Genomic DNA, 25,631 nt, shown 5'->3' on the forward strand with positions numbered 1-25,631 from the left:
TGGTTCTAAAATGGGATGCTTATAAAGATATTTATCACAGAATCATTTGTTTATCACAGAATTCATTTGTGTAAGGGATTGGAGGCAAACTAGGTGTCCATCAGTGGGGAAATACACATGTAAAGTGTAGTGAATGCATACTAACAAGGATTAGAAGCCATAAAATAGTTGTGCATATACCAAAGAGATCTTGAAAACATTCTTGTGAAAAAAATAATAGAAGAATAGCCCAGTAATATTTACATCAACTTACACACACACACACACACCAAAAACTGTCTAATTGTGTCAATGTATCTATGTATCTATGTCGATCTATCTATCTATCTATCTACACACACACCAACTATCTACCTATTGTATCTATGTATTTATGTATCTGTGTATCTGTATATATCTGTATATCTGTATATCTATCTATCTATCTATCTATCTATCTATCTACCTATCTCCTGGACTTACATCAGATACATTATAGAAGGTTCCTGTGGGGGTATAAGAATGAGAATGGAGATTTGGGTGAAGGAAAGTAATAAAATAAAAGGAGGGACTTTATATGGACTAATGATAATATTTCATCATGAATTGAGGGGTATGATTAACTCATCTCTCTATACCTGAGTTCCAAACAACAATAACAACAACAACAACAACAACAACAACAACAACAACAAAAATATGTTCAAGTGTTAGGAGAAGGGAGACAATAACCTCAACCAGGGAAATCAGAGAAGTCTTTTTAAAAGAGGTCAGATTTGAGCTGAGCTTTGAATGGTAGATAGAGCCTTGGTAGAGAGTTCTGGAAGAGAGGGGTATATTTGGCAAGGAAACCACTTGGTTGAAGCCAGGTGGTGAGAGAGTACAGGATGGATCTAAGTATCAGCAAGGAGACTTATGCCTGGAGTCTAGTCCGGGCAGGAGTATTTAGTGGAAAGCATGCAAAGGCAGTTGGGATCTGAATGGTGAAAAAGTTTTCAATGTCTGGTTAAGGAGTATAGGTTTTATTTTGAAAGTAATAGGGAGTGATTTACAGTTTTCAAGCAGAAGAGCAATAGGGTCAGATCTAGGAAGATTACTGTCCAGAGTGGTAGATGGCAGCAATGTTTGGATGCAGAGAGAACTCCAGAGATTATTGTCATTATCCAGGTGAGAGCTAGGCTTAATAAGAGGGGTGTAGACATGAACTTGAGAAATTGACAGGACCTGAGAAATAAGAGTGATGTCTCATCTTTATAGAGGAGGTAGTAGAAGCTTTAGGAGGTGGATAAAATCACCAAGAGAGGAGCAAGCACCTTTGGGCAGAATGGAAGAGACCAGTGAAGAGGACTGACATGATGAAAGACTGAAGGACCCACAGTACCATGCAATGAAAGCCAAAGAGATGGTCCCAGAATGGAAAAGAGTGTTCAGCAAGGACTAACACTGCAATGAAGGTCTATGGGATCAGAATTTAGCAGAGGTCACTGGTTACTTTCCGGAGAGTACTTTCAAGAGGGAGTTGCTGATAGGCCCAGATTGCCAGGGGTTGGGAAGGGTGGTAAGAGAGGGAGTGGAGGCAGTGAGTTTTGTCTGGTGTATCAAGAAGTTTGTTCTGGGAGGACACAGTGGTGGAGAGGTCCCTGGGCAAGGGTGGGAAGAAAGACTTTTGTTTTATTTTTGAGTGTCAGGTAGATCAGAGCGTGTTTTAAAGACTATAAGAAAGCAACCAGTCCAGAAGATATAAGAGGGAGGAAGGGTAGTTACTAGAATAAGATCCCAAGGGATAGGAGGGCCCCTGTGAGCCTTGGAGCAGCCCTGGCAATGCTCATTGAAAGCCAGCCTTGCTATATACCTTGATTTACATGTTTCCCCTAATCATGCCCCTTCACCTTGCCTTTGAGGGGTCTTCCCTCTCCCATATGGCCTTACTAGATCTCCCCTCCCATTTTACCCCCTCACTTTCTTTTCTTCTCCTGGGTTCCAGAGAATGGTTGCAACTGGACTAAACAAACCTCTCTTTGTCAGTCAGCAAGTCAAGTGAAGCAATTAGCTTCTGGGTTCTCAAGCTGAAGGACCTGAAACACTCAAAGCCTTGAAGGGGAAAGAAAGTACTTGAAGGTTTGTTTACCACTCAGCTTTAGGGGACAATAGTTGTTACTCTCAGCTATGACAGGCTGCACTGGGGACTTTATCAAATCCTCTGTTAAATTTTTCTGAAACATTGCCAGCACCAGATCTAGAAACTTTTCAAATCCTCACAAAACTAGAGAATGGAAAAAAAAAAGCAGTGATGGATGGTGGGGTAAGGGGGGCATGGGGCCTCTTTCCCTGTTAACCTCCCCAGATCAGGCCCCTGGACTGGCCAACAGCTTTTTAATCTTTTTTCTACCCCTTTTTTCTACCCTTTTTTTCTACCCCAGGTCCTAGGGTTTGGCTAGTTTTGCTTTCTTTTCCAGTTGCCACTTCCTCCCTCCCCAATTTCCCATCCAGATTACTTCTCAGAATAGTTTCCTGATTTATCCCTAGCTCTGCTTTCCCTGGGAAGCAGATCAATGCTTTAAGTCATTTAAAGTGCTTTCATTGCTACTATCACTAAGGGAATAGTTGTGCAATATGACAAAAATGTAAATGACACTATGGAAGTGGGGAAGGTACAGTGAGCTGTGTACATGTAAGCTACCTGCCTCCCTCCTTATATAACATGCCGTTGACTGCATCAGCTGAAACCACCACCCTTTGAGCTAGATACTAGACCCAACTACAAGGTCTTCAGTCCATGGTGCATGTGGCATGGCATTGCCAACAGTGGCTTTTCTCCACCTGTGCCTCTCCAGGTTGTGCTCTCTGGCCCAAGATTTTGTGTTGACAGCACTGACTCAAGTACTAAATGCTATCCATCATTCATATCTTATAGCTAGTTCAGACTTCTCACTTTGAGCAAAGCCAACTTCCCAATAAATCATCTGTTTATCAGGAATTGCTAGCTCCCTTCTGGAGCACTCTCCAGCCAGGACCCCAAGATCAGCTATGTCAACAAGGCTCTCATGTCGTCCAATTGGACCTATCCATCCCCCTCGCCCCCATCTTCACCCCCATTACTTCTGATGTATGTATCAGAGCCAAACCCTGGAAAACCCCACTGCCTGCTTTGCCGGCTCCTACTCTTGGACTGCCAAGTATTGTTTGAGGAGGCCTCCCTGACAAAAACATTCTCTAGTGTCAGCACAGTTCTTGGGGCTGCTTGGCAGCCCTTCAAACTTTTCTAACAGCTGACTTCCTACCCATAGCATCTCTTCCTGGGCTGTTCCAGTCATCCTCAGCCTCAACTACCTTCATTCTTATATAACCTCGTTTCCTATGTTTACTGGGAAAATGGAGTTCAATTTGAAATGGACTTTCTCCACTTCCCTCTTGCTTAGCAAATCTTGTCTTGGGTTTGTTTAGTTTTTTGGGTTTGTTTTTATTAGTTTTTGTTTGTTTGTTTGTTCATTTGCATCCTTCTCCACTCTCTACTTTGGAGGACTAAAAGGCCCCCCTCTATTTCTAAGACAAACTTATCAACATTCTTCGGTTGAGTTCAGAATCATATCCCTCCTGCCTTCCTCCGCCTTATGATAATACTCGTGTGTGTACATAACTCAATCTTTCTTTTTTTAAATTTTTTAAAGTTTATTTTGAGAGAGAGGGAGAGAGCATGAGTAGGGGAGGGGCAGAGAGAGAGAGAGAGAGAGAGAGAGAGAGAATTCCAAGCAGGCTCTGCGCCAACAGTGCAGAGCCCAATGTGGGGCTCGAACCCATGACCCATGAGATCATGGCCTGAGCCAAAATCAAGAATCAGACACTTAACTGACCGAGCCACCCAGGCGCCTTCATAACTCATCCTTCTGACTCAGAGTGAGCCCTCAAGGGCAAGGTCCATATTACATTTCTTTCTATGTTCCCAACATGTAGTATTGTGGCTGACATATAGGAAGTGCTCAACAAATGTTTACTAAATTGATGAGTTGTGAAGGGACTAATTAGAATGACTTGAGTTCTTTGCACTTTGTGCAGATACTTAATGGGTTAATGAGGGTGCCACCAGGCAGCAAGAAAAATGAAGGGAAAAATCAAGAGGGCTCAATAAGTTCCAGAACCAGGGTTTTTCATGGAGTTATATAGCGTCGTGGTGGGAATATTTTATGTAAAATTGACCTGTCACTTTATAAAGGGAGTAGTGGAAAGAGCACTAGAGTGGGAATAAGAAGGTCTGGCTGTGCCGCTCATAAGCTGTGTGGCCATGGACAAGTTAATTAACCTCTGGGCCTCAATTACTTTCTCTAGTACATTGAGGATGAGGTTATTACAAACATTAAATGAAGTTGTGGATGTGAAAACACTTTGAAATCTGAACCCCCTCTCCAATGCAAGCTGGTAACTCTTATTCTTGATATCACTATGACCCTGGAGCTTCTACTTTTCTTCTACACCACAGCCACCATCACCCCTACAACCCATCTTTCCTGTGGCAACAGAAGCTAGATTTTATCTCAGCTTCTAACTGTCCATCATGTAAAAGGGAAAGATATCAGAATTGGGGAGCCCCCACTTTCAACACCCCCTTGCCATCTCCTTTTTGGCCTGTATGTATCTGTGTGGATGACTTCACTTGTCCATGGGTACTACTGCATACAGTTGGTGGGGAAGATGTATATCATCATCCCATCTTCTGAAATTCAAATCCAAGGCTGACTGAGAGCTATATGGTGGACTATGCTGGAATACCAACAGGCCCTACCATTTTCACAGACTCCTGCGCCTGTGGGCCTGTATATTTGGGTTGGAATGTGTATCTCTTTATCTGCATGGGTGTGGCTATGAATATGGGGTGTGGGTCTTTGAGGGAACTGCACTGAGAGTATGTAAGTTGTTCCTCTCCCTTCGATGCCCCTCCCTCCCCTTTCAGAGCTCCCTGAACTCTTTGGCATGGGTCCTGACAGGGAATTTCTTTGATCCTACCCTTCTTTTATTCTCCTTTTGTTTAAGGAGCAGTAGTTGGTTACTCCACATTCCCTCCTACTCCCAAAACTTGATGGCTTCTCGTCAAAGACTTGGGGAAGCCAACATCGATCCAGAAGCAATCAGCTCACACCAGCTCAGTATTGGAGCAAAGGTTGTGCAGAATATCAATGATGGGTAATTTATTATGTTGGAGAAAAATGCCACATGTATTCCTTGTCTAATGGAATAGATACACTGCAGCAAAAATTGCTGGCAAGTGAATTTCTGGCAAATCCTCTTTCACTTTGATTTTTATTATAAAACCATGGCTATGTTTTACTGGAAAAACTAAAAGAAAAAGTTTGGCTTTGGGCTGTAATTAAACCATGTACTTTAAAATAAACCACATTTTAAAAACTACAATAATAAGGTGACAGTGCAGGTCCAATCATTTTTAAACTGTGATTAGAATCCTGTGCAAGACAGTCAATCTGCCCCCACCTTTATCAGCTTTAAATTCTCATATCATTCAAAATTTTTTTTCCTACTGAAACCTCCTCCTCATGGCTTTTATTATTTCATAGGTTACTGCCTTATATACCTAGCAAATGGGAAGGGGGTTGAAAATTGGAAGTTTGGTTATTAGCATATATTTCCCCCAAAGCAGAGCTTTGTCAGTAGAATGAACTCTCAGCCCCTTTCACATACATTGTCTTAACTGATGCCCAAGGCAACCCAGGAAACAGGTGGGGCATGTAATATCCCCATTTTGCTGATGAGAAAACTAAGGTATAGGAGTAAATTGTCTTTCTCAAGATCATGCAGTTAGAAAGTTAGAACAGGGAATAGAACATAAATCTTAAGGTTCTGCTGTAACCAGGCAATGGCAATATCAATCCAAGTTTACCAGAAGGCTTTCTTTTATTTTATTTCTTATTTTTTTATTTTTATTTTTTGAGGGGGCCAGCAAAGAGAGACAGAGAGAGAGAGAATCTTAGGCAGGCTCCTCCACACCCAGTGCAGAGCCTGATGCAGGGCTCAACTCAGGGCTCGATGTGGGGCTTGACATGGGGCTTTATCTCACAATCATGAGATCATGATCTGAGCTGAAATCAAGAGTCAGATGCTCATCTGACTGAGCTACCCAGGCACCCCTACCAGAAGGCTTTTATAACAGGCCTGTGCCATCAAATCATACACAAGTTGTCTTCTAAATTCTAAGAAGGAAAACAATATTATGGCAAATTCAGTATTTCAGTTTTCCCAACTCTTATATCAGTTTTGGATTAAATTCATCCCAGGTAGAGCTGTATTTATTTTCTCATGCAGTCCAGAAACTCAGTGCATGCTTTGTAGTACAGTGGGGTTCTTTGTATAGACTGCATGCCCATTCAAAGGGGTGTGGTGGCTCATTCAACTATCTGTAATTATTACATAAGTGGTTTTCTGTTTTTTTATTTTTATGGTCAATGGTCATATTTATAGTGTTATTTGATTTTTGGTTCTTATACTTCCCAATTACAATATTGACACAAAAGGAAAGTTTGGTCTGGTTTTGGATGTAGTTTTATGAATATGTTGTAGACAACAGGGAGACCTGAAAATTCTTCACCTTATCTGCTTCTATATAGCAGATACCTCTGCTTCATCCTATTTTAACAATTATTGGTGTTCCCCAGGGGCAAGGGAAATTATGTTTAAAAACAAAACTCTCCAATTTCTGCTCAGCACAATGATCATCAAATTAGTATACTGTTCCTGTAATCTGTTTTCTGTCCTTAATATGCTAGCATTAGGGACTCATAGCACATCAGAATTTGTCTACAAGAGCCTAGAAAACTGTCCATTGCCCACAGACCAATTAAAGAAGCCATTTTAACTGTAGAAATGGGAGAAGGAGAAGGAAGAGAAGAAGGAAGAGGGGGAGGAAGAGGGAGGAAATTCAACAAAAAGAAATCTCCCATCTTTTTAAGTTCTGGGGAGTATCATTCCTTCAAATGCCTGTTATGACTTAATTTATCAATTCCATTAAATGAATTTCTATTAAATATTACTTGTTCCAGTGAAAAGATTGGGTAAATTGAGATCAGTTGATCTGCTGTTAATGAAAATGGCAATGTTTCCTGCCCAGAGTAGCTCTTACTATCCCTTTTCAAGTGGGTTTGGGTTTCTACCTTCAGAGCATTATTCAACGCAGAGAGGTAATGTAGCTTGGTGGAAGAAACAGACTTTTGTATCACCAAAATTAGCTTCACTAATTGCTTGATGTATGACCTCAGGCCAGTTTCTTACCCTCTATGAATTTGGATTTCAGTGTCCTCATCTGTAAAATGAGTCTAATATCCACTTATTAGGGCTGTTATAGGATTTAACGAGATGGATTCAAGGAGATGGTACTTAGTAAGTGCTTGGTAGTAAGAAGGTCATTATTGTGTTTTAGAAGAGAAATGTGAATGAACAGGCAGAAAGGAGGGATACAGAGTGTTGACTAGCAAGAGTTAACTTTATCCCTCTGGGAGGTGTCTTGCTGAAAATTTCAACATGCTGACAATAGCCAATGGAATAGGTGTGTGTGTCTTTGCAAACAAAACATGTAGATGCATGTCTTCATGCCTCAGCTGGCTGCTGCAAACACTGATTATAGCTTAAGAACCAGAAAATAAATGTGTTTTCATTTGGGTGTTGAGGGCAAGCCTCTGATACTGCTTCTTAGCTGTGGCAGACACTAACAATTTGGGGGGTTCACTTTGCTAGACACCAATCACCTTTTACATACATATGTATGTATGTATGTACGTATGTATGTAGGTAGGTGGGTAAGGTCACTGCCCTTGCTGGAAAATTGTAGATGATGCTATTGTTATCAAACTGAACCAGGGTTTTCTGGGCCACAAAATGGGTCTGTTTATCTGTATGATATGAGTCTTTGTCATACACTAGACTTATTCTTCACCTACTGGTATTCTTTCTGCCTTATTTACTTCTATGGACAATATTAGCCCATTAGTGCTATGACTAAGAGAGTGGAGTGTGAGGCTATATGGATGGCTGTCTCCATATGTTGTAACAGAAGGAGCACAGAGTTGATTGGGAGGCCCTGACACCAGCTCTGCCACTGACCAACTATATGACACGGGCAATCCCCATTGGCTAACTGCTTTGCAGCTTGGTGTCCTCAGCCTACCACACAGATGTGTTGTGATCCTCCAAAGGAAGGGCAAAAGAAAAAGTATTCTGAAGTGTCTTAAATATTCTGCCCTTGGGGGTGTTATCATTAATTTTCTTCTTACCACATATTTCATGGCTAAGAGAGAGACCCCAGCTACTTAGGCCAGAGTCTGATAAGTTCTTGCATTTCCTCTACCCAGCCCCATTACTAAAATGGGAATTCCAGTTGGATGCTTTAAGGGCAAAGTATAGAATTCAAGCCGCCTAGTTCTTAGGCTGGAGGTCAGGGGGTCAGCAATCTCTGCTTCATTTTCCCCAAAGGCCACACAGGGGTTTTTCAGGATAGCAACAAAGTCTTTTTAATCTAATTTTTCCCCTAGCTAATGAGACTTTGGACGTGGCCTTCTTGAAGATTCCCAAGTGCACATTTAACTCTGCATTTTCTTGCACTCCACAATTACACCTTTTTCTCTACAATTATATTTTGAGTGCCTACCGTATACCAGACACAGCATCTCTGGAGATACTGTGGTAAAAGTGTCAACTGAGCTCCCTACCCTCTCAGACCTATGGTCTAGTGAGAACAGCAGGTACAGAATATCCCCTTAAATGGTCCCAGGTATCTTAATCCCCACTTCTCCAAACGTGGACTCCTACTCCTCAACTTCCATCCAAGACTCTTCTTCCCCTAGGTTTCCTCAGGTCAGTGAAGAGATCCACTCAGTTGCCCAAGCAAGAAACCTGGGAGTCATCCTTCATAACCCTCTCTGTCTTACCCACAAATTTGATTCTAGCACTAAGTTTTATTCTTTTTACCCTCTAAACTATCTCTCAAATCTATCTTCTCCCTGTCTTTTCCTGCCATGAACGTAGTCCAAGTCACCGTTATTTCTCTCCTGGAGGTGACAGCCTCCTCACTGGGTTCTGCGTCTCTGGCCTTGATGCCTTATCCACTCGCTTCCTATATGTGCAGAGTTGATATTACATGGACTTTGATAAGTTCCTTTCCCTTTCTGGGCTTCAGCTTCTCTACCCTGAGCTAGATGATTTCCTAAGTCTTGTGCAGCTCTCTTTTCTGTGGCTCTGTGATCAGATGGTTCTTGATTGCACTCTGGTACGGCTATCTAGGCTTCCAATGAAGGTATTGCTGTACCTGGCCACTGGCTTCTCAGTGTGTATATTCATTCATTCATTTCTCCATTCATTCAGCATTTACTGAGGTCCCATTGTGTACTAGGCACTGTACTTAGTACAAGTGATTCAGTGAAGAAAAAGACACAGGACTTGCCCCCAAGGAGCTCAATCTGTTGGGGGTATAGGCACAAACAGGCAACCTAGCACATACTGTGGGGTGGGGGCAATCATGGAAGGCTCCCTGGAGGAGCTGATAACTTTATTGGAGTTTGAATGATAAATAGGAGCTAACCAAGAGAGCAGAGACATGTACAAAGGCCCTGGGGCAGGATGGATGCTAAGAGAAAGTAAATCAAGATTGGAGGTTGCCAAACCAACTAGGAGGCTGTGGCAACACTGTAGGGGAGACATGAGGAAGACCTGAAAGAAGACCATGAAGATAGAGAGAAATGGGCAGGTTTGCGTTGTATTTTGGAGGTGGAATTGACAGTCCTTGCCGGTGAATTGGATGTGGAAGATGAGGGAAAGAGAGAAGTCATGGGGAATCCTTGGGCCTCTGGTTTAGTCAACTTTATGGATAGACTGTCATTTTCTGAGTTAGTTCCATTAACTCAAGAGGAAGGAGCTGGTTTAGGGAATAGGTTTAAGGAGAAGATGATGAGTTCAGCTTTGGTCATGTTGAGTTTGTGATGGAATATCCAAGTGGAGAGGCCTGGTAAGCCATTAGCTATAAGAACCTGGCACACTGAGAAGAGAAATTGGGGCTGGAGGTTCAGACTAGGGAGTCATTAGCATGTAGAGGAAATTCTTTTAAGAGAACGAGCCCAAGAGAGCAAGGACACCAACACTGAGTAAGGGGGGAAATGCTCTCCACAGATGTGGGATGCTGGCATACATGCTCTTTCATTCCTGGGCACACATCTCTGCCCCAAAGAGAGTTTCTCCATGATATGTGTGCATCACCCACTTAAACTTAAGAGAAGGAACATCAGGTACCCAATCATAACTTCTCCATCTTACCATGAATGATACCTAAAGAAGAAAGAGAACTGATACTTTCATGCCAGGTGTTTTCATTAACTCACTTAAATGCTTACAATAATCTACACCAGAGCTATTATTCCTCAGAGCCCTAAAGTCACTTGCCCAAGGTCACATAGCTATTAAATGGCAGTAATGAGATTTGACTTCAGATCTGTCTGATTCCAGATCCAGCACCATGACACCAGGTAACAGCACCGAACCATCTCTGCTGTATAGCTGGGTCCTTAGGAAAGCCTGGGCACACCCCCTCTTCCCTTCTGCTTCACAGATATCATTTGCATCCCCTAGCTTAATGCTTTGCTCTCCATTAAAATACAAATCCCCTTAGGGAGAAGTAAAGCTCTAAGTTGTTGTCAGTCATTTATGCCTCAGTGGGAATGAGTTTCAGATTCTTCCGTAGGCATAAATTTTAATTTTATGGGAGAAGGACAGTGGAAACTTCAAGGAGGGATAAGAAGAGAGAAAGGGCCTAGCAATGAAAAGTCGGCTGTCTCTGTTTCACAATCCTACCTAGTCTGAGGTATGTGCTTTTAAGATTTGTAGATACTATTTCTGTATATGTGTACTAAATAGTCTCCCTTTATCCATGGTTTCACTTTCCACAGTCAACCATGGTCCAAAAGCAGATGATCTCCTGACCATAGGTCAGAAGGTCAATAGTAGCCTAACCCTACATCACAGTGAGTACATCATTGACCTCACTTCATCTCATCATATAGGCATTTTATCATCTCACATCATCACAAGAAGGGTGAGTACAGAACAGTAAAGATATCTTGAGAGAAACCACATTCACATACCTTTTCTTACAGTATATTGCTATAATTGCTCAATTTTATTATTGTAAATATTTTACTGTGCCTAGTTTACAAATTAAACTTTATCCTAGGTATGTATTTATAGGAAAAAAGACAGTATATATATGGGATTTGGTACTACCTGCGATTTCAGGAATCCATTGGGGGGTCTTGGAATATATATCCGTAAATAAGGGACTACTGTTCTTTATATGCAGACCCATTGCTGAGTCTGTCACCCTGGTTATCTGGGGTTGGGGATGTGGGTGTGGTCTGATCTAAGGTGACCTTTAGCTGCATACTAACCCCAATATTCTGTGGTCAGCAGGAGGAAGCCAGGCTGGGCTTCAGTCAGGAATTGCAGTTCCTGGCCTCAGGCATTCTCTTGAGTCCCAGTTCATTCTCTTGAGAATTAGACCCTGCTGTGCATATTTAAAATCCCGAGCAGATGGAGGCAGGAGAGCTTGTTGGAAAGACTTGGAGGAGTCCCTTCTGCCCTGTCTCGGTCTGTTTGCCAAAATAAATGACATGTATCAGGGCAGGGCATTGGTCCAAGCCCATTGAAATTCTGCTAGTGGTCCAAACAGTGATGGTGTTTCAGATTGGTTCTGTGAAATGATCAAAGTTAGGAAGAGAGAAATGATGTGTGAGCATCTGGTTGCTGCAGCCTACTGATGGGGACAGTCCCAGGGGTGGGCGTGGGTAAGGGGGGAGCAGCTTCGAGGACCCCCTAGGACATCTGCCACTGGCAAACAGGGAAAGAGCCACACACTGGCAGCAGGCAGTCTGGTTTGAGTCCCATGCTGTTTTCCTCACCAGCTATGTGACGTGAACAAGTCCTTCCCCTTCTCCAGGCCTGCCCCCCACCCCTCATATAAAATAGAACCTAGATGAAATGGTCTCCAAGGACCCTTTCTGCTCGAACATTCTGTGACTTCTCTGACACTGGTTTGATTTTATTTGTAGTGAGAGAGGCCCACCCACCCACCTGCTTATCTGTAGCTACAATGTTCTCACACTGGCCTCTGCTGGCCATTTTGAGAAGTGCCACCGATAGCTTCTTGGGAGGAAAAAAAAAAGCAGTTCATCATTGATTTAGTATTAAGCTTCAACAATATGCTGGGCACTGCGACAGAAACCCTGTGTACTGGAGATGAGCAAAAAAGAACACATAGCTGTAAGCATATCTAGAGATGGCTGACAAAACAACGCACAAAAGAAACGTGTCTCCCCCCCCACCCCGGCTTTTTTTTTGGCCATCTTCATTTGTTCATGGTGCTCTGTGCCACTGTACAAAAGGACCTCAGTGGGTAGGAAGATTCTTTGTCTCATATCCTATGACTGCAGGCTCCAGAAGGGCCTGGAACCCCACTGAGGAGGCAGTTCTGGGCCAGTAGTACCTCAAAGCCTTGAGACATCTCACAGGCCCTGCTTCTGGCCCCTAGATCATCAGTCTGAGAGGTTTCTAGCTGGGACCAGCCCAGACACTGTACCTCAGAGGTATACATTCCCCTGAGGGGTGCCTTTCAAAAACCCCTTTGAAAAAAGAATTCAAAATCAAAGAATCCATGAGTTCTTTTTTTTTTTTTTTAATATGAAATCTATTGTCAAATTGGTTTCCATACAACACCCAGTGCTCATCCCAACAGGTGCCCTCCTCAATGCCTATCATCCACTTTCCCCTCCCTCCCACCCGCCATCAACCTTCAGTTTATTCTCAGTCCTTAAGAGTCTCTTATGGTTTACCTCCCTCCATGAGTTCTTTCAGAGAGTCACTTTAAGCTCTCCGGCTGGAACGGAAGAATTGGCTCTACAACTGTGGCAAATTCAGCATGGCCACCCAGCCAAGAGAAAGGAAGCAGGCCATGGAATCCTGCCTTTTATGGATGGAATCAGATTTCCTGTTAAGTCCAGACCTAGAATTGTCTCACTCCTAAGTCTCTTTAGTTACTTTTGCTGAGCATGTGCTCTACAAAGGCAAGAGGCCAGAGCTGGAACGTGCCAGCCCATGTGCCTATGCCAGGCACTGCTCAGGCTCTAGTGATGTGAGCAAGATGGAAATTGGGCCACACCACAGTCTGCTTTCTCAGTTCAATGGTTTATTGTGCTCTCCATCTCCCATCCCTTGATGTGGGAAAGCTTTGGGCAGGGCTCAGATTTGGGTCAAGCATTCAGTGCCTTGACCGCATCCTCTCTGCTAGTAATAACATGGCCTCAGCAAGTCCATCCTGCCCCTATCCTCCCACCAACTGGTCTCCTCCTCCCCCAACAGCTGGTTCTTATCTGTCTCCCTTGTTCCAGCCTCAGGCACGCTGCCCTGGCCTCATGCTGACACACACATGTTCTCCTGAATGCTCATTGATGAGTTTCAGCCCTGAAATGCTGCCTTCTTCCCATCCTACCCTTCCCATCCCCAAACCTCTGAGGGTTCCCTATTTGCTACTATATCAAGTCTTCAACTTCCTTCCTTGCTTTTCAGGCCCACCTCAATTGGGGCCCACTCAGCCTTTCCAGCGTGGGCCGTGATTCCCCCCAGCCATGAACAGAATGTAAGCATTTCACAAACCCTCCACAGCCAACCCTTTCTTTGTGTTCCTGCACTACTTAGGCTCTGTTCTGGATTTGTACTGTTTGCTATGCTTTTGGGTACATTAGTCTTGAAAGCGAGGTCCCCATTTTAGACTTCTTTGTTAATCCTCAACACCACAGCACTATTTTTTAAAGTATTGGTCTTTTTATTTTTAGATATAGATAGATAGATAGACATAGATATAGATAGATAATTTATTTTTCTTTTTAGTTTCATATATACATACATAGTAAAGTTTACAAGGGTAACAAATAAACAATCATTGTAAACAAAATTCCAACTATGGGAGGTAAGGGCCTAAAGAGTGAAAGTTCATGCCCTGCTCCATCATTCCCATAAACAAGTTCCTTAAGTAGTCTAGAGCCCAGCACCCAGTAGAGGCTATATGTTGGGTGCTAGAGAAGGTTAAGTGGTGGGTGGTGCCCCCAGAAAATTGCATCTCTTTAGGAAAAGCATTTTTGTACTTCTTTTCAAGAGTCCTTGGTCTTTGTGGGCCTGATTGACACTGGAAATTTTACTCCAAAGGCCCCACACAGCTGGTGACCACTTGCATCTCCAGTACGTGACTGTAGCCACTCCAGAAAGCATCTGTCCTGTTTCCAGCCTTTTAAAAAGTAACCGTTGAAGGTGAATATTAAAGGGCATGTTTAATGGGCTTTTCTGAGTTTTTCACAGGTCTGTAGAAAATTGCAGACAGTCAGTAAAAGGGCCAAGAGGTAGAGATGGGAAGCGTTCATGAAAATAAGCTTTCTATCTGGTATGGTGTTGCGTTCTCTGAGAGGTAATGCATGTTACTAATGGTTGTAGTCTTTCTGCCAAGAAAATTCAGTCCCTACTGGGATTTGTTCTAAATGATAGACTAGCCCGCCTGTGCTGCACCCACTGGGGTTAATTCTCTGTTTCGGTCAGCTTTGAAATGTCAGCCTGAACTTTCAGACTTAATTGTTACAGACACTTTATAACTAAAGCATTCAAAATATTCAAGCTTCTCCCTCTTGCTATTATAATTAATACTTAATGGATATTTTCAGGCTTCTTGAATTTTACACATTCAACAGTCTACAGATAGTGGGTTGAAGGGAAAGAGATATATAGAAAGGGAACAAATAAATAATGTGTGTGTGTGTGTGTGTGTGTGTGTGTGTGTTTGTGTGTGTGTGTTTCCTGTAAGCATCTGTTTCCAGTTGCAGTGATGGGGTCCTGGGATCTGCCAATAAAGATGGGCTTTGACAGGTTGGTCAGCCCATGGGTTTCTGGGTTCTCCCCTCTCTGGACCCCCGAGGCAGTGTTCTTTAGACATTGCCATTTCTGGATTTCACTGCGAGTATGTGGTTGGCCATTTGAATGGGAGTTATAAAATGTCACGATGTTCTCCAGCATTCTGTTCTTTCACTATTTTGACAATCTGATGGATGCCCTGGCATTAACTAGGAAGAGGACAATATTATCCCGCCTGAATAACTAATCTCCTAAGAAGTACAAAGTTAAAGGATCTTGGTGCACATGAATCTTATTAAATGTGCTTATAAAATATGTTCTATCCAAATAAGCTTAGCGGCCCCTAAAATAGCCTTTTCTGATCCGTGTCTGGAACTTTGGCATGCTTCACAGATCTCTAAGCCAAAATTGTTTAGTGAAGTGATGACAGTATTCTCTGTGTATGGGAAAATGGGAAGCGTTGACGTTAAGTCCTCTATTGACTAAGTGCACTCCTTCTCTCCATCTTAGGGGCGACCAGGACCAATTGGAATTCAAGGTCCAACAGGTCCTCAAGGATTTGCTGGCCCTAGCGGTTTATCAGGGTTGAAAGGAGAACGGGGCTCCCCAGGTCCCCTGGGACCATATGGACCAAAAGGAGATAAGGTAAAAACACCAGAGTTTGATTTTTCTTTGACAGATGAACCATAGGTATGAAGGTGAAAAGTTCTAAATCTCAGTTCTGTTCGTTTATGGAAATAATACTAATCCTGAGTACCTTGGTGCCAGGCTATAGACTTTAATAAGAGACAGGCTGTGTGATATGCTGCTAATAGATCAACCTATTTCCAGAGAGACTCCTATGGCAAGCAAGCCACAAAGTGCATGTATTGGCTACTTGCTAGACACGTGAGCTTGCTGGGGTGGGAATTCATGTGGGTTTAGAGTGGGAATGGGTCAGAAGTTCAATCAGATGGGCAATAGAGGTCAGGAATCCAAGCAAGGAGACTGGGAAGCAAGATGTCGGAATGCTTGGAAGCAATCTGGGCCACAAATGTAGGGAAAGAGATGCAAGAAAGGAGATTGATCATGTCGTGCTAGCTGGCTGAGTTTAGCAGCTTAGTTTATGTTCCCTTCAGATTTTAATCACCTCCTCTTTGCCCCATTGGTAAGGGAGGGATTCCCAGCCTAGGGTTCTGAGGATGGCAGAAGACATGACACCTGATACTGGACAGAAAACATTGACAGCAGGTTTATTACTCACATATACTCACAGTGCAGGGTGAAAGGACACCACACACCACACAGGGCCACACAGGGGAGGCAGATTTTGAGGTGGCAAAAGGGTGAGGTGCCCCTTGGCTCCTGAGGGAGGCTTGTTTGAATAATACAGTGGGTCATCAGGGAACTGAAACCAGATTCAGGGATAAGCGGGAACTGTATCTGCTCTGTTTGATAAGGAGGGCCATTTGCCTAGGAGACCTCATCTAGGGGAGCAGAGTTATGGGGAACTTGTGGTTAGGCCTTTTGAGGCCCTCCACCCCAGTTTTCCCAGTTTCAAAGCAGCATGTCACACTGAGCCATCATTTTAGGTTTTGCACCACATTGCTTAAGATAAAAACTGGTCTCAGAACACAGACATGTTTAAGACCTTAGGTAGAGGCAAGGTGACACAATGTGGAGAGTGAGGTATAAAACACTTCTAACAACTTAGGTCATGAATCACATGAACAAACTCACCAAATCTAATGGACATCAGTTGGATTGTCTGTTACATTCCTCTTCCTACTCCTTTTATTCTAGGGTCCCATGGGAGTTCCTGGCTTTCTTGGCATCAATGGGATTCCGGTGAGTGTGTCCACAGAGGTATTTTTTTTTATTACCACTTCTAGGTTGTGCTTCAGAGGTCAAATATCTTAGCCTTAGCAACATCCTGTGGCATGCAAGCATTCTCTGGGTCAAGTGTTGAGATGCACGTGATAAGGTTTGAAGAGAGGTGGTCACACACACTTTCCCTGGGATTTAGTTACAGGTAGCACTAAATCAGATGGTTGGGACAGATGCAGGCATAAGAAACCATCAATACCTTAGCCAAAATGCGTTAGGTCTCATGAGCTGAGGGGAGCTTTAATTAGGGATGAGGGACTGGTTCTGAAGTGTGGAGACAGTGCCACATTCAGAGTACATACGTACTCATTATAATAAAATTATGAAGACATGTGATATTAGATAGAAAAATATTTAGAGATATCTTGATACATTTCGTTTCAGTAATTTGTTCTCTTCCACCTTACCTCATTGCAGAGTGAATTTCCCTTTAGTTTTTACAAAGCAACCATTCCAAAGATCACTTGCAGGCAGCCCCTTTCCTTTATCCTGAAACCTGGTTTTGCTGGAGATGAGTGAGGAATCTGGAGCTCACAGATATCTCCTTTTCTCATTACATCCAGTCCAACCCCTTAGGTTCTCGATTTTCACGCTGTATCCCGACTTATCTCACCACTGGAAAATCCATGATAACATTTCGCCAGCCTTGAAAATACAGTATTTGCAACTTGGCTTCTATCAATTTTTAGTTATATCTTTTGGCACATCTCTATATACTACATCTTTGTCCTGAGCTGTGTTTTTCTATAGCAGAGCTCTTCAATCTTAAGAGAAGACACAAATGTTGTATGGAAGCTCAGAGTACAGATCAGGAAGAAATAGAGCTTCTTCATTTCAGGGACATGTTAGAGCCTGCTTTTATCCTTTCAGCCTCGAAGGGGTTCTTCTGAGCCATATCTAAGCACAGTTTGGCAAATCCTAGACTTAATAGCTTTTTGTGTGATACTGCATAACCATCTAGTATCAAGGAAGGGGGCTTAAATCTCTTTGTGACAATCTCTAGGTATTTCTTGGGTGCCGGCTAGGTGCTATGACTCTACTATGGGGATACAGAAAAAACTTATGGATCTACACTCAAAGACATTATCATTTGATCCATTTTCTTCCAAGATCTAGCATACATTTGGAGTTGGAGGACAGAAGTCTTGCTTCCTTGTATTTGTTGTATGTATCAACAAATAAGCCATCAGAATTCTGCATTTTATTCAACTGCAGACTCTGAAAAATGCTCAGAAATGGGCCAGCGGGCAAATAAGAGGATGGGGTTGGCTGTCCTTTTATAACATCCTCTGGCATTTTCTCCTGGCTGTGTTCCCACCTGCACTTTATCCAGAGCCTCCACTCAGACTGTGTATCTTCTGGGAGCCACTGGGTGAGGAAAACTAGAAAGCTGGAGATCACCTCTTGCATTCCTCCTGCGGAGCTGGCTTCCACTGGAGATGAGTGGGGGATTTGAAGCTTGCAGCAGTACTATGCCCTTCCTCCTGTAGTCTTTTTCTAATGGGGGCTGGAAGGAAGTGAATCCTGTGACGCAGAGGCTGATTCCAATTCTGGACTAGAACATACCCTAGGATCCAGCTGGCCACTTCTGCCTCCAACTTGTGTCCAAGAGAGCCGTAGACTTTGCAGGGATTGATCATTTCTCGTTGGGGATTCATTGCTTGGGAGAATGAGTTACAGGTGTCCAGATACCTCCAAATTAATGTGCCACTCCCAATAGAAGTCCCCACTCACTCGGCCCTTCCCTTGACCAAAGGCTCTATGTGTTTTCTTTTGACTAATGACTGCATTACTCTCAGGCTCCAAGCCTCTCTTACTCCATGAAATGATTTTTTTCCTTGTTCCTTCCCTCTCTTCCATCTATTCGAGATGTATTTACTGAGCACCTTCTGTCCACTGCCTACCTCTCCCTTCCATCTCTAGTGTCTTAGGAGTCCTTGGTGTCTGTTCCATACACCTAGCTCCTTATTACATATGGCCCACAGTATTTATTATTTGTCTTGTGTAATGGTCTTATCTAGCTTTCTTGAAAGCACAGAATAGGTCTTCTGCTCCACTCAGAAGCCTCAGAGACCCCAGGGCTGAATTTACCATGTACTAAGAACACTAGGAACACCAGAGGTGTGGTTGGGTGGCTCAGTCAGTTAAGTGTCTGGCTGACAGCTCAGAGCCTGGAGCCTGCTTCAGATTCGTGTCTCCGTCTCTCTTTCTGCTCCTCCCCTGCTTGCTCTCTCTCTCTCTCTCTCTCTCTCTCTCTCTGTGTGTGTGTGTGTGTGTGTGTGTGTGAGTGTGTGTGTGTATCTCTCTTTCTCTCTCTCAAAAATAAATAAACATTAAAAACATTAAAAAAAGAAATACTTAGGGGACTGATTCCAACCTCTAGTGCCTACAAAAGCAACAGTTCTCGGACTGGCAGGACTCCATCAGACACAGGAAAACAGACACCCTTGGCCTAGTCAGACTAATTATTTTGCTCTACTTTCGGCAGCTGAAACCAACAGCTTACCCAACACATCTTAGTAAACTGGATTACTGCACAAATCTGATTCCCCTGTAACATACGTGCCACTGGTTTTAGTCCCCAAACTCTGTTTTTGCATCATGTAGATAGTTTCAACATAAGTGAGCAAGTATGATCATCCAAGTCTGTGCACCAAGGGCCACAGCAATCAGTCGGGGGAATGAACAATCATGGGGTGCCTGGGTGGCTCAGTCAGTTAAGCATCCGACTTTGGCTCAGGTCATGATCTCGCAGTCTGTGAGTTCGAGCCCCGCGTTGGACTCTGTGCTGACAGCTCAGAGCCTGGAGCCTGTTTCAGATTCTGTGTCTCCCTCTCTTTGACCCTCCCCCGTTCATGCTTTGTCTCTCTCTGTCTCAAAAATAAATAAACATTAAAAAAAATTAAATATATTCAACATTAGTGCAACATAGACCAGGGGTGGTTTTTTATGATATCACAGATGTGAGTTGGGGCTGTTGCCACCCACAAGAAATGTATGTTTATCAAATGTTTTCAGTTCTTTGGGCACCTCTGTGGCTCCGTTGATTAAGCCTCCAACTCTTGATTTTGGCTCAGGTCATGATCTTGTGGTTCATGGGTTCAAGCCCCACATCGGGCTCTGTGCTAACAGCATGGAGCCTGATTGGGATTCTCTCTCTCCCTCTCTCCCTGCCCCTCTCCTGCTCACTCTCTCTCTGTCTCTCAAAAATAAATAAATAAACATCAAATGTTTTCATTTCAAATAAGTCTGGAGCAGAAATTTTCAAGTTGTCCTTTGCAATTTATGTTTAGCTTTTCTCATGAAGTTAATCTCAAACATTTTCCTTCCTAAAGACTAGTAAATGAACACATCAGATTTATACCCTCAAAGTGAACACATACTACTCAACAAATGGAAATTTTCCCTTTAAAGTCTGGGTTCTGAGGAACATGGTTTTTCTGGATTACAGTGCATCTTCTTATTCTGTGCATTCAGTCCCTTGCGTTTATATAGAAACATGGTTTCCTCCCTCAAAGAGCTACATTCTCTTAGAAAGCTGGCACACATGTATATAAAAGCATTAGCTAACACTAGAAAAGGCAAAGTGCCAGAAATGCTGTGGTTCTACTGAGAATTGAAAAGTAACCGTGTATTTCATTTTAATGTTGGCAACAACCCTATGAGGTAGTATTATTCATCTCCATTTCACAGATTGTGAAACTGAGACTCAAGTTGGGCAGTGGCAAAGCTGGGATTGGAACACAAACTCAAAATTCAAAACTGACTCAAAACATTCTTTAGCTATCATTTCATGGTATCACCTGGACAGGAAGGGGCTGACAGGTCAAAGTCAAATGTCAGAGGTGAATTCCAGAGAATTCAGCTAAGGTAGGAAAGAGTGAGCAAGTACCCCTGGAATCCTACAGGTGGAAGATACTAAGAATTCAGGCAAGAAAACTACAGGAATATTGGGGCCCCAGTAAAAATACTGTGGATACCAAGGGATAAGAAGCCAGGCAAAGGTTTTGGTGTCAAACAGAACCAAGGCCCCAGGAGTAAAAATGGTCCCCAATACTGAGCCAGCCTGTTGTCTTGCCTTAACTCATCCCTGTTACCCAGCTGAGAGATAACCTCTAGCAAGTTGGGCTGGGACATTTTTTTTTCTTCAAATTTTTATTTAATTTGTTCTTAGTTAACATATAGTGTAATATTGTTTTGGGGAGTAGAATTTAGTGATTCATCATTTACCTATAGCACCCAATGCTCAACATGACAAGTGCCCTCCTTAATATCCATCACTCATTTAGTCCCTCCCCCCTGAGCCTCCCTCCATCAACTCTCAGTTTGTTCTCTATCATACAGAGTCTCTTACGGTTTATTTCCCTTTTTTTTCCCTCCTTCCCACATTTGTTTTGCTCCTTAAATTTCACATATGAGTGAAATATATGTTATTTATCCTTCTCTGACTGACTTATTTCCCTTAGCATAATACATTCTAGTTCCATCCACATTGTTGCAAATGGCAAGATTTCATTCTTTTTGATGGCTGAGTAATATTCCATTATATACCCCATATTCTTTATCCAGTGATCAGTCGATGGACATTTGGGTTCTTTCCATAGTTTGGCTGCTGTTGATAATGCAAAGGGGTACATGTACCCCTTTGAATCTGTATTATCTTTATCCTTTAGATAAATACCTAGTAGTGCAATTGCTGAATCGTAGCGTAGTTCTATTTTTAACTTTTTGAGGAACCTCCATACTGTTCTCCAGAGTGGCTGCACAAGTTTGCATTCTGGCTGGGACATTTTAAAGTGGTGATCAGGATTGCAGGAAGAAATAGACAATCCACCTGACAGGATTAATTGAAGAGAGTTGCATGAAGGGATGTAGACTTGATTCAGGGGAACAACAATGGATTGTAAAGTAACTAATATCACTTTTGCCACCCCTTGGCCCAAGGGGGAAAGAAAGAATGGTAATACTAAGAACCCTCTCAAGACCCATGGAATAGTGGCTTCTCAACAAGAGCTAAGACTTGTAGAGAAATGTGGCCATTTCCAAAAATATGGCCAGGGAGGGCATGGGGGAAATAAATGACCTGTGCTCTTTCTCTTCCTGTTCTTTGACCTTCTGCTTGTGTCTCCCAGTGGCCAAATAAATACAACTGGGAGGCAGAGGGCAAGGGAGTCTAGGTGGTACTGTTCATAAAGGTCAGCTTCCCAAGGCACAGATCTGGGGAAGGTGGAGTGTAGATCTTCAGGGCAAATAAGAATATCCATTTCATTTGGTAATAAAATGTTGATGACTTAGTAAGCTGTCTCACCCAGTGCAGCTAAAAAGCATCACCTGAGTCTGGGCAGGCACAGATAACAGCAAGTTTATTGCAAAGATAAATTTATTGCCCATTCTTCTGTTCTTAGCATCCTATAAATCCAGAAGTCTAGACTCATACTTTTTGTATCAACAGATGGTCTATCTCTGACAACTATAATAACAATGAAAATGCATCAAAATTCTGTGGGATATTTTCTCAATAAGAATTTGACAAAAGCTCATTTCCTCTAATAATTTGAAAAGTTGATTTTTGAATACATGGCATGTTTTCGTCAAATTATTAAATATACATACTTGGCGTTAAAAACTGCATGTGGGAGGGTAGGAGTCTACCTTTTATTGACCCATCTAGATTTCTGTTGTTTCATGTCATCTCTTTGCTCCATACCCAGCAAACATTCCACTTTTGATAGATTCAAAAAGATAGATTCTCTACAAAAGCAGACTCTATGCACCTTGTAAGCTCCACTGTAGAAAATTATTGAATTCTGATCAATTATGTGATTGCTAATTCCCCAACAAAACAACAGCCTCAGTAGCAAGCATGGAGAAGAGGAGAAGATACATACAGTTCCCTAACTGGAGCAATAGCCTGACGTATGATAATGACAAAATAAGATTGGAAGTGTAGTTCTTCAGAGACTTGCTTATTTTTTTTAGCAACTATATAGAATATATTTCTTTCTTTATTTTTTTAATATAAGAAATTTATTGTCAAATTGGTTTCCATACAACACCCAGCGCTCATCCCAAAAGATGCCCTCTTCAATGCCCATCACTTACCCTTCCCTCCCTCCCACCCCCCCATCAACCTTCAGTTTGTTCTCAGTTTTTAAGAGTCTCTTATGCTTTGCCTCTCTCCCACTCTAACCTCATTTTTTTTCCTTCCCTTCCCCCATGGGTTTCTGTTAAGTTCCTCAGGATCCACATAAGAGTGAAGACATATGGTATCTGTCTTTCTCTGTATGGCTTATTTCACTTAGCATCATACTCTCCATTTCCATCCACGTTGCTACAAAGGGCCATATTTCATTCTTTCTCATTGCCACGTAGTACTCCATTGTGTATATAAACCACAATTTCTTTATCCATTCATCAGTTGATGGACATTTAGGCTCTTTCCATAATTTGGCTATTGTTGAGAGTGCTGCTATAAACATTGGAGTACAAGTGCCCCTATTCATCAGTACTCCTGTATCCCTTGGGTAAATTCCTAGCCGTGCTACTGCTGTGTCATAGCGTAGGTCTATTTTTAATTTTTTGAGGAACCTCCACACTGTTTTCCAGAGTGGCTGTACCAGTTTGCATTCTCACCAACAGTGCAAGAGGGTTCCCGTTTCTCCACATCCTCTCCAGCATCTATAGTCTCCTGATTTGTTCATTTTAGCCACTCTGACTGGTGTGAGGTGATATCTGAGTGTGGTTTTGAGTTGTATTTTCCTGATGAGGAGTGGCGTTGAGCATTTTTTCATGTGCCTGTTGGCCATCTGGATGTCTTCTTTAGAGAAGTGTCTATTCATGTTTTCTGCCCATTTCTTCACTGGGTTATTTCTTTTTTGGGTGTGGAGTTTGGTGAGCTCGTTACAGATTTTGGATACTAGCCCTTTGCCCGATATGTCATTTGCAAATATCTTTTCCCATTCTGTTGGTTGCCTTTTAGTTTTGTTGATTGTTTCCTTTGCTGTGCAGAAGCTTTTTATCTTCATGAGGTCCCAATAGTTCATTTTTGCTTTTAATTCCCTTGCCTTTGGGGATGTGTCAAGTAAGAAATTGCTGTGCCTGAGGTCAGAGAGGTCTTTTCCTGCTTTCTCCTCTAGGGTTTGGATGGTTTCCTGTCTCACATTCAGGTCCTTTATCCATTTTGAGTTTATTTTTGTGAATGGTGTAAGAAAGTGGTCATTCTTCTGCATGTTACTGTCCAGCTCTCCCAGCACCATTTTTAAAGAGACTGTCTTTTTTCCATTGGATATTCTTTCCTGCTTTGTCAAAGATGAGTTGGCCATACGTTTGTGGGTCTAGTTCTGGGGTTTCTATTCTATTCCATTGGTCTATGTGTCTGTTTTTGTGCCAATCCCATGCTGTCTTGATGATGACAGCTTTGTAGTAGAGGCTAAAGTCTGGGATTGTGATGCCTCCTGCTTTGGTCTTCTTCTTCAAAATTACTTTGGCTATTCGGGGCCTTTTGTGGTTCCATATGAATTTTAGGATTGCTTGTTCTAGCTTCGAGAAGAATGCTGGTGCAATTTTGATTGGGATTGCATTGAATGTGTAGATAGCTTTGGGCAGTATTGACATTTTAACAATATTTATTCTTCCAACCCATGAGCATGGAATGTTTTTCCATTTCTTTATATCTTCTTCAATTTCCTTCATAAGCTTTCTATAGTTTTCAGCATACAGATCTTGTACATCTTTGGTTAGATTTATCCCTAGGTATTTTATGCTTCTTGGTGCAATTGTGAATGGGATCAGTTTCTTTATTTGTCTTTCTGTTGCTTCATTGTTAGTGTATAAGAATGCAACTGATTTCTGTACATTGATTTTGTATCCTGCGACTTTGCTGAATGCATGTATCAGTTCTAGCAGACTTTTGGTGGAGTCTATCGGGTTCTCCATGTATAGTATCATGTCATCTGCAAAAAGTGAAAGCTTGACTTCATCTTTGCCAATTTTGATGCCTTTGATTTCCTTTTGTTGTCTGATTGCTGATGCTAGAACTTCCAACATTATGTTAAACAACAGCGGTGAGAGTGGACATCCCTGTCTTGTTCCTGATCTCAGGGGGAAAGCTCTCAGTTTTTCCCCATTGAGGATGATATTAGCTATGGGCTTTTCATAAATGGCTTTTATGATGTTTAAGTATGTTCCTTCTATCCCAACTTTCTCGAGGGTTTTTATTAAGAAAGGATGCTGAATTTTGTCAAATGATTTTTCTGCATCGATTGACAGGATCATATGGTTCTTATCTTTTCTTTTATTAATGTGATGTATCACGTTGATTGATTTGCAAATGTTGAACCAGCCCTGCATCCCAGGAATGAATCCCACTTGATCATGGTGAATAATTCTTTTTATAAGCTGTTGAATTCGATTTGCTAGTAACTTATTGAGAATTTTTGCATCCATATTCAACAGGGATATTGGCCTGTAGTTCTCTTTTTTTATTGGGTCTCTGTCTGGTTTAGGAATCAAAGTAATACTGGCTTCATAGAATGAGTCTGGAAGTTTTCCTTCCCTTTCTATTTTTTGGAATAGCTTGAGAAGGATAGGTATTATCTCTGCTTTAAATGTCTGGTAGAATTCCCCAGGGAAGCCATCTGGTCCTGGACTCTTATTTGTTGGGAGATTTTTGATAACTGATTCAATTTCTTCGCTGGTTGTGGGTCTGTTCAAGCTTTCTATTTCCTCCTGTTTGAGTTTTGGAAGTGTGTGTGTGTTTAGGCATTTGTCCATTTCTTCCAGGTTGTCCAGTTTGTTGGCATATAATTTTTCATAGTATTCCCTGATAATTGCTTGTATCTCTGAGGGATTGGTTG

At 42.3% G+C, this 25,631-nt stretch overlaps 1 protein-coding gene across 5 annotated transcripts in view; it reads left to right on the forward strand.

The window, feature by feature from the left end:
* Nucleotides 1-25,631, forward strand: part of COL4A6 (collagen type IV alpha 6 chain) — a 284,904-nt gene that overhangs the window by 197,294 nt on the left and 61,979 nt on the right. For all 5 annotated transcript variants that reach the window (XM_081793122.1, XM_081793126.1, XM_081793124.1 and 2 more), the window contains exons 4-5: nt 15,421-15,555; nt 16,693-16,737. In XM_081793122.1, coding sequence (XP_081649248.1) covers nt 15,421-15,555; nt 16,693-16,737 — 180 coding nt within the window. The remainder of the gene's footprint in view (nt 1-15,420; nt 15,556-16,692; nt 16,738-25,631) is intronic.

Source organism: Panthera onca, chromosome X, assembly GCF_046562875.1.
Source record: "Panthera onca isolate mPanOnc1 chromosome X, mPanOnc1 haplotype 2, whole genome shotgun sequence".
NCBI classification, from domain to species: domain Eukaryota; kingdom Metazoa; phylum Chordata; class Mammalia; order Carnivora; family Felidae; genus Panthera; species Panthera onca.